The sequence below is a fragment of the Toxotes jaculatrix genome, chromosome 5, assembly GCF_017976425.1.
Source record: "Toxotes jaculatrix isolate fToxJac2 chromosome 5, fToxJac2.pri, whole genome shotgun sequence".
NCBI classification, from domain to species: Eukaryota; Metazoa; Chordata; class Actinopteri; family Toxotidae; genus Toxotes; species Toxotes jaculatrix.
This window is the reverse complement of record NC_054398.1, coordinates 16,056,571-16,065,272: the sequence shown is the minus strand read 5'-3', so window position 1 is coordinate 16,065,272 and position 8,702 is coordinate 16,056,571. Positions and strand designations below refer to the sequence as shown.

The following is an 8,702-nucleotide window of genomic DNA, read 5'->3' as shown; positions in this document are numbered from 1 at the left end:
TACACACACACATTATGCATATATCCATCCCGTATGATATAAAGCAGAAACGCTGTGCTTCCACAACATATGTCAGACATGTGATCAAAACGCGTAGATCACAACGATCTTAGCAAGCGCGGTTCTCTGTCAGAAAAATTCCCTACTGCGTGTTTGGCAGGGTGGCGAGTGGCAGAATAGGCACGGGGGATGAGATTCGTCTCTGTGGGCCCACTGAAGGAGGGAAGACAGTGGATATAGATAGAAAGCATGTAGGTTAACTAGCCACGGGGTATTCTCATCCCTTCAGCACATGGCAATAGAGAGGAAGCTTCAAGCAAAGAGAAAACTCAGCATTCAGTCCAGCCCTGAGCATCAAATACTGCTGATCTGATAAACTATATAAAAGTCTAGATATGTCTCCAGGCGTGCTTTTTAACAAACTGGATTGTGACTAGTACCAGACACGATTGGTTTAATGTACAATTAGTAACTGCACCCTATGTGCAAATACTGTATTAAACGGGCTCAAATGAAGCAGTGGATTCATAGTGTGCTGCAAGTATAACCTTGTTGAGATTCTCTCTGGCGCCCCAAGATGACAGAAGCTGAACTCTTCAAAGACATAAATTGTGTTGCATGTCCACAAAGCTCTTTTATAAACTTCTCGATATCTTTTTTTTTTCTCTCTCTCTCTGCAGATGGACTGACTGCAGCCAGAACCTAAGAGGAGACAGGCCTTTTTCTGCTCTCTTATGTTGTTTCAATCACCAGTCTACTGTACAAAGGAGGCAGCCTGATGGCATGACGAGTGCACATCGCTCATCTGCCTGTGCTGTTGTCTCAGTTTGAGCCTCATAAAAGGAAGCGGGGCCTGAAGATGCCAGAGGCAGAGGATCCAGCTCTGCGGTCTGAGCAGAGAAACATCAGCAGAGCGCCATTCTTTAGAAGGAGATGTCCTTCATTGTGGTGCCAACTATCCCTGGGGCAGCAGCGAGTGAGACACAGCCTCTTATTTACCATATACAGGATCTCTCCATGCCCTTAATGAGCCAGGATATTCAGCATCACAGAGACAAAGGCCACGCTTTCACTGAAGAAGCTGTGGTTTTGCTGAATTAAATAATGATAATTAAGAAAATATTAATCAAACTCTGGCTCTCCCGGCTCTGAAGATGTGTTGAGGGAGCGGGTCTTCCAGCTGAGCCTGTAGGAGTTCTCATTTAGAGTATGCCTGCGACCTATAGAGCTGCAGGCAAACACACACACACACATAGATGCACACAATTAAAAGCAGACCTTGGTGGCCTGCTACTCTATAATTAAACACCCTTTTGGTGCTCTTCACAAAAATACTGAGACAGGTTCAGATGTGTCAAGGAGAGAGATGAGAAGAAACGTTAAGAAGCTGTCGGTTTCCTAAGTTGCGAGTTCTGTTCAACGCAATGAATTAATAAAAAGCACAAACTAATACCTTCCCAGTGTGCAGTTGGTATGTCTGGCGGGCCGGCAGCAGCTATACAGCTGTACTGTGAAACTTTAATGCTGCTGGATGCCTGCAGCGCTGCCTGGGCTTTGTCTCTGAGGTGAAGAGGGGGAGCTTTCCACATGTTCCATCTAACTGGGACAAGTACTAGAAAAAAGAACAGGATTTGTCTGACCTTTAAAACCACCAGGATTCAGCAAACTGACAGCTGGGAATAGCCACTGGTTCCTTATTGGTATATTAGACGCTTAAAAAAAAAAAAAAACTTCTCCTATAGCATTTTCTAAAAACAATGTCATCAAAAGTCTATTCTCAAATTCAAACGTTATTGGGTGATTATATGGCATTATTCTTCACCTTTTAGGCTTTTGAGTGCTTGTCATTTGGCTCTAGTTGTTATGGTAATGTGAGGTATTCCATCTCCTTCCCAGCATGCTCTGTGTTTGACATTCATGGGGTTAAAGTCCTCTGAATGATGAAGTGCCAGCGTTTGGGACAGTAAATTGCATCGTTTCAATTGAGAAGAGAGTTCCCCTTGGGTTTGCTGGAGGTCCCTACGGGCTGGCCTTGAACAGAACAGCATGTTGTACATCCATATAAAAAAGGGAAAAATATGGTGGTACTTTCCTCTTTATGATGCAAAGATTAATCTGTCACCATATTCACGCATAAATCCCACTCCCTGCTTTGCAAAATACTGTTTTACCTTACTTTACGCTATATTTTATTTTTTTATTGCCAATAAACATAAACCATCACAAAGGGCTAATGTTCTCATCAATATTATTACAAAATGATCGTAAATCTAACACCTTGTTAAAATTTGACGCCATTTCTCTCCTCAGCTACTCAACCACTGAAAATATTAGACAGAAGCATTATTTTATCAGGCGATTTCTCTCCCAATAATAGATGATCTTCTATCACATTAGAGTTACAGTACACCACTTAATTTTCATTAGATTATTAGGTCCGTGCTTTCCTTCACATCCTTTTCCTCATTGCTGTGTTCAGCAGTACTGATCTTGCCTTTTGGGGCCATTTTTTCCTTATACTTCAGTAGAAATGCCTTGACAACACTGTGGTGGTTATTTCATCCTGAGAGACCACAAACTAAACAGCAGAAACACACTGTATAGACGCTTGTTTAGTGGTATGCAAATCATCTTTGCCGGAGGTAAAATTAACATTTTTAATTAAAATATTAGCACCAAACAAACACAGAAAAACACACTAATGATTAAATCATCTTGATAGAACCTCATAGTGGAAAATGAGGAAGATTTCTTATAATTATTTGTATGAAAAGACTCTGTATGGATCATATGTCACTCGAACGTTTTATTAAGTCATAAACTTGTCAGTTTTCAAACAGTGCAGCTGAAGTTTTGAATTTAAACAGTTATTTTAACGAATATTTTTAAAAGTCAGAAGGTGTAAAATAATGCTATTTTCATCCTGTGCAAATAAAATATATGTAAGCTATATTTCTGTTTTCATTTCTTTTCACTTTGTTTACTATCTCTAATATGCAGTAAAAAGGAGTAATAATGAAATGCAAAAATATAATTTGAGATCGAATATGTTATTTTTTTTTTTAAAATTGAAGTTCTCTGCATTTCTTGGGAAGGTATCAGATGTAAGGCCATCAGACACAGATTAGCTGGAGCCTTCTGCAGCTGTTTTAAATGCTACTATGGCGCCCTCCGGAGGATAACGATGCAGACGTCAGGGAACAACCACGAAAGTAAGAAACAATACCCCAACAAAAAAAACTTTATTGCCATTTTGGTATAGCAAAAGTAAGCTGTAACACAGCTTCTTCATGTAGCAAAAAAGATGAAGTTATCACCTTGAATGTTGCATTAAAATGTGTGTTTGGAAAAAGTATGATGGGATTATGCTGCAGAGTTTGTTCTGTGTGTTATTTATAAGCCCACCTTTCCAGCGGTGGAAACTGAGACCCTTTCGATTCAGATGATTAATTTTTACTCCTCTGGTCCACACAGGCTGAGCAGAGCCTTCTGGTAGTCTCCCTTGGTGTGTTCCTGCAGAAACAGAGCAGGTTAGAGCGGCTGCATGACAGAGCAAGCTTTACTGTAAATCAGTAATGGTGCCGGGCCAGGTTGTGTAATTCACTTACCATAATAGTCTTTTGCAGAGACTGTCCAAACTTGGCCTTGTACTCAGAAGAGATCTTCTTCAGGTCCACCTCGCAGCGTGACACAATAATTCTGGTCACTATCTTCTCTTTGGCTCCTTTACTCTGAGCAGATAAGCACAAGTCAGCACTTACTGAAGTTGTACATGTTCTATACTTAACTGCAGCAGCTGATGCAACACTGTTGTAAGATAACTTTTGCCAACTTTGGATTCTGTGTTCCTGCAGCAAAACAGCAACTTTCTAAAGCAGATATACTTCTTACATCTGTTCCGAAAACAAAAAAAGTCTGGTCTTCAAAATAGCCACATCTCAACAAGAAGAAAGAGAAACAGCACTGTAACTACCTTCATGGCGTCATTCAGTCTGCTGGCGAAGAACAGCTGTTTGTTTTCAAAGCACTGAACTGTAACAAAAGAAAAACTGAATAAATATCCATGATAATACATTTTAAATTATATATTATATATATGACATTTTATTTTATTTTATTTTAGTGTACTGTACTTTCATTTGTTGTTATAACAGTGACCCATATAGCAAACCGCAGGGTACCAGATAAATATTTACTTGAATAATGATAATGAATAAATAGGGTCATTGTCAGTAACAAGTAACTACTTGCATTAAAGATATTAATTGCTCATTAGAGAAAAGTGTACCTAGCACCAGGAAGGACCTTTGCAAGTCTCCTTTGACTTCCTTCACAACACTCTCCTGCATGTCGTAGGGGCTGTAGCTCTTGTACCTCTGAAACACTAACAAGCAGAGAAAAATAGTTAATTTTCAATAGTCAAAGGAGAAGCAAAATCAACACCTGTGCAACAACAATTCCACATGAAAACAGGGTGCAGTACCTTTTTGCAGGTGGGGTACACTTCTCTCAGACATAATGGAGATCCAGGTCGCTACATCAGTTCCTTTAATCTTTACACCAGAGTCATAGAGTGCCTAAGTTGAATCAACAAAACACCAATGAAACACTTTACACTCAGTGGCAAGAGAGTTTTAAAATCAATTTATACTTATTTTCAGACAACTTACTCTGGCATCTTCATCAATCTTTTCATAGTCTACCATAGAGGATGGTTCGGCTCTCTTGGTCTTCACAGAAATAAGACATGACACATGTCAGTATCAACATGTTTGTGTTATATAAAACATTAAAACACTCACTGCCAGAGCTCACCTGCACCAGAGCCAAGAGAAGTTTGGCAAAGTTCCCAGAGGTGTCACCTGCAACATCTTTCTCCAGTTCCTTCTTGAACACTAAGGGAAATCATATTTTTATTTTAGATAGCAGTGACATTGTTGTTAAAGGACATTCAAGATTGGACACAAAATTTTTGATGGACAAAGAGAGCTAAGGTTGTACAACAGTCCTACAGTACATGGAAAGCAGATAGCACAATGACCAATGGGTGAGACATTATTCTCACCCATTCTCACTTTAAACCAATGGGATGTTTTGAACTTACACTCCTTGTAGACCCTCTTGATCTCCACCAGCTCATCATTGCTGCGTGAGCACAAAATCTCAATCAGCGTTTCTTCATCTGTGCCTAAGCCCTGAAAAGACAAACCTTCATTACTTTTTTTTTTTTTTTACTTCTTATGCATGACATTTGAAGATACACACAACCAGTGGAAGGTTTAAGAACACCTCCATGTTTTAAAGTGAAATTTAAGTAGGTCAACTCCTGTATTAAAAAAAAAAAAAACGAAAAATCATGTCAAGTACGTAGACCTTTGTCAGGGTTCAGGCCTTTATCAGGAATGCAGAAGTTCATTAACTTACAGCCGTTCTGCAGCAGTGGAAGTAAATTAAGCCTTGGAAGTTTATGCAATCAATTATAGGAACTGTTTGCCAAAAGGTTGGGGCATTTATTCAAGTTTGTGCCCCAACCTTTTTTGATTAGATACAAACCCTCTGCCCAAAGGCAGTGCTGGAACAAACTGTGTTACTACACCCTCTGATGCATTATTAGGACAATAATGTAGTGCAGGAATTAGTACTGTATAACGCTGAATCAGAATGGTGAGGAAAAAGGCAAGTAACAAAGACAAACTGGTTGGTTCATCCTACAGCAAGATAATGACCCAAAACATTAGAAGAAAAGGACTAGACAGTGGCTTAAATCCCCCTGAGCCAGTCTGGAATGAACTGCACAAAAGGTAAAGCAAAGCAACCTGCAAATTCAACACATTTGTGGGAACTTCTGCAACAGTGATGGGACAAACTTGGAAGTGTGTTAAGATGTGGAATGAGTCAAACATTTAGATTCAATTTGAGATTTAAGATTCAGTTTTTTTTTGGTAAATCTTTATTTGTTCTGTGCTTTAATTTCAGAGTACACAGAGACATTACACCTTTTCAATTTCAGTAACAACTGGAAAAATGGAGGTGTTGTAAAACTTTTGACCAGTGATGTTCACCACCTAACTTCAGATCAGTCTAAAGAAAAAAGCATATTTTGTCATTTTTCCAGTAGAGGGCAGTGGAATCCTTCAGTGGAATCCACTGACAGAATTTATATCCTTTACCTTTATTGATCCTCTGATCTCTGAGGCGTCATACTGGGCTGTGCTCTTCATCAATCCAAGGATCACTGTCTCCAGAGAACCAGACAGCGCTCCCTTCAGGGCTGTGATCATGTCCTGAAAAAAAAAATACAACACTGTTACCTGAATACAACACTGGACTGAATGTATTCCACTACATAATCAGAGCTGTGCAGGTTTTTTTTTCTGTCCATGCCTACTGTACCTTCTTTGCCCTCCTTTCATATGCAAAAGCGATGTCTCTCCTTTGAGAGTAGGTCCGCTTTGTTAGGACGTCAATAATGGTCTGCTCATCCACTCCTAATATTAATGTAAAAAAGACACAAAGATGACACGTATTTAAGGAGACAAAAGGGACGGAATTCAACCCCTAAATATATTTAGAGAATTATATCTAAGTTATTTGGATTAAACTAAACAAGGACTGCAACACAGCTGACTGCATATGGCTTAAGAATGAGAAGATGAGTTTGGAGGAACATTTTATTCAGACTGATTAGCAGCCAAAAGTGATGCATGACACTGGGTCATGACTTTCCGGGAGCCCGGCTGATACAGGGACTTTTGGGCAAATGCTTTCATTGATAAGTGGAAGTAAAATTAAAGTTCTGTTATATTAGATTTCTTACAAGTATGCTATATACATTAACACATATCCTTTAAAAAAGGTTTGTATCAAAACCAGATAAAACTATTCAAGAAAATTTAGCAATTTACTGAATTAGCTGCCTAGTAAGTAAACTATGATCTTCAAATTTCACAAGAAGAATTTGAGCATTCTTACTCTTCCGTAGCACTGTGGGCTAAAATTTTATAACGTTATATTGCCCTATAGCTGGTTTTGAGTCATATAAACATATATTGAGTGTGGATTTAGTCTAAATTAGTTTTAAAGTCTATTTTGGCTGAACAGGAAGACTGACTTAACAAAGCTGAGATTTTTCACATGCACCATCAAGTCTATACTGTAGTGGATGCCATTAGACTGGGTAGTTTGTTTAAGTTGGAGGAACATATGAAGCATATACACAAATATCAGAAGGCCTGGCAGCAAAGCAGGCTTGTTTTGACACATGACATGGTCACAAGACATTTTCCTGCTCATGCCCTCACCAGGATAGAAAAACCACTTCATACAGAACACATTCGTCATTTCAACAAAATGGTGGGCTGCTGAAGAGTTAGCAGTCAGACTTCTGCCAATAGCTCTCAGTCAGTGGTCAGAACAGGGCTCTGCCAGCACAGAGGCACAGACTTGGAGGTGTTCCCAGCACGGTCAAAAGATTTTAAGCCAGGACGCTGACTCACAAATACCAGCAACTCATCTGTGGAGAGAAGTTGCAGAAACAAGAACTGATTTTTTTTTTTGAAGAGATATGCACAGTATTGAATCTTGCCTTTGGTTTTGATAGCAGTCTCTATTCTGGCAGCATCTCTGTCAGGGTCAAAGTCCAGAGCAGGTACCACAGTGGGGAATGTGGGTTCATTGGCCTAAGGATTCAATATGAGTGTGAGAGATAAAAACAACAAAATTATTAAGCAAACGGTAAGCAGAGTATCCAGTGTATGTAACGTACTGTATATTTACCAATATTAAAAACAAAAAAAAAAAAAAAAAAGTGTGGCATTACCCCAATGTTGAGAGACAGCTGTCCGAGAAACTCTGATACCAGAGACATTTTGACTGTCCTGAAATAAGGTGACAAAATTGTCAGCACCATAGAATCTCATTGTAATCCTATCTGTGACTTGTCTGAATTGAACCATGCAAGGGGTCATGTTTGTTTTGTCTGAAGATGTAATCATTCGAGCCACTAAGGCAGTGTCTTCTAAACAGAGGCAAAGAAACTTAATCCATTTAAGTTGTTGCTTTTTTGGGGCAAAGTCACACAAATCACTGCAAGAGAATTTATTCATTACCATTTCTTTGTTTTCACTGCTTTGGCATATTCACATTAAAAGTGGGTTCTAGGAAAACCTATGATACTTATGACAATCAACTTTCAAACCCGTGTTCAGTCTGACACGCATCCTTCACAGCAACCCCAAAGAGACACACCCTGGAAAAAGTGCTACTGTACTCCAGTCTCTAATGACAACTGAGCACATACAACTGCACACAATGAAACTGGTCTGAGCTCACACTGGAGAGCAGGAATGTTTTACTTTTTAAAAAAAAAAAAAAAAGGAGAGAACTTGTTTGCACGAAGTGAATGGAAATCATGTGGAAACTACTTTCACAATTCATGACCACAAGTTGGAAAAACCTGTGTGTAGTGTAAAGTCAATCGCAATTACAAATCAAGTTCTTCCACATTAAAGAGGATAATTAAACTGAACTTACCTAAGTTGTAAAAGTGAAGAGAGGAATCAGAGATTTGTCCAGGCGATGTTTGAGTGGAATGGGTGTGGGAGTTAAACTTTTCTGACACAGAAAAAGGCTTCCCCTTTCACCTCCCCTGACTCAGAGTCCCTCCTCCTCTTTCCATGGGCTCATGACTCCACCTAATTCCA

General features: G+C 39.3%; 1 protein-coding gene across 1 annotated transcript; it reads right to left on the bottom strand.

Annotated features, from left to right (window-relative positions):
• Window positions 1-3,225: 3,225 nt before the first annotated feature.
• LOC121182002 (annexin A2-like) lies at window positions 3,226-8,658 on the bottom strand. Its single transcript, XM_041038263.1, has 13 exons — window positions 8,533-8,658; window positions 7,820-7,877; window positions 7,586-7,679; window positions 6,394-6,488; window positions 6,171-6,284; window positions 5,105-5,195; window positions 4,816-4,895; window positions 4,671-4,730; window positions 4,484-4,577; window positions 4,289-4,384; window positions 3,974-4,032; window positions 3,609-3,731; window positions 3,226-3,513 (listed from the first exon to the last, which is right to left on the bottom strand). Exons 2-13 carry the CDS (start codon window positions 7,865-7,867, stop codon window positions 3,454-3,456), a joined length of 1,014 nt encoding a protein of 337 aa, XP_040894197.1. The 5' UTR covers window positions 7,868-7,877; window positions 8,533-8,658; the 3' UTR covers window positions 3,226-3,453.
• Between the last annotated feature and the right edge of the window lie 44 nt (window positions 8,659-8,702).

Bases quoted from the DNA above. Each gene is read 5' to 3' on its own strand.
- LOC121182002 (XM_041038263.1), bottom strand. From the start codon at position 7,867: ATGTCTCTGGTATCAGAGTTTCTCGGACAGCTGTCTCTCAACATTGGG. The intron at 4,896-5,104 runs GTAAGTTCAAAA...GATTTCCCTTAG, and splicing joins CAAGAGGGTCTACAAGGAGT to TGTTCAAGAAGGAACTGGAG. The intron at 4,578-4,670 runs GTAAGTTGTCTG...GATTCAACTTAG, and splicing joins AGATTGATGAAGATGCCAGA to GCACTCTATGACTCTGGTGT.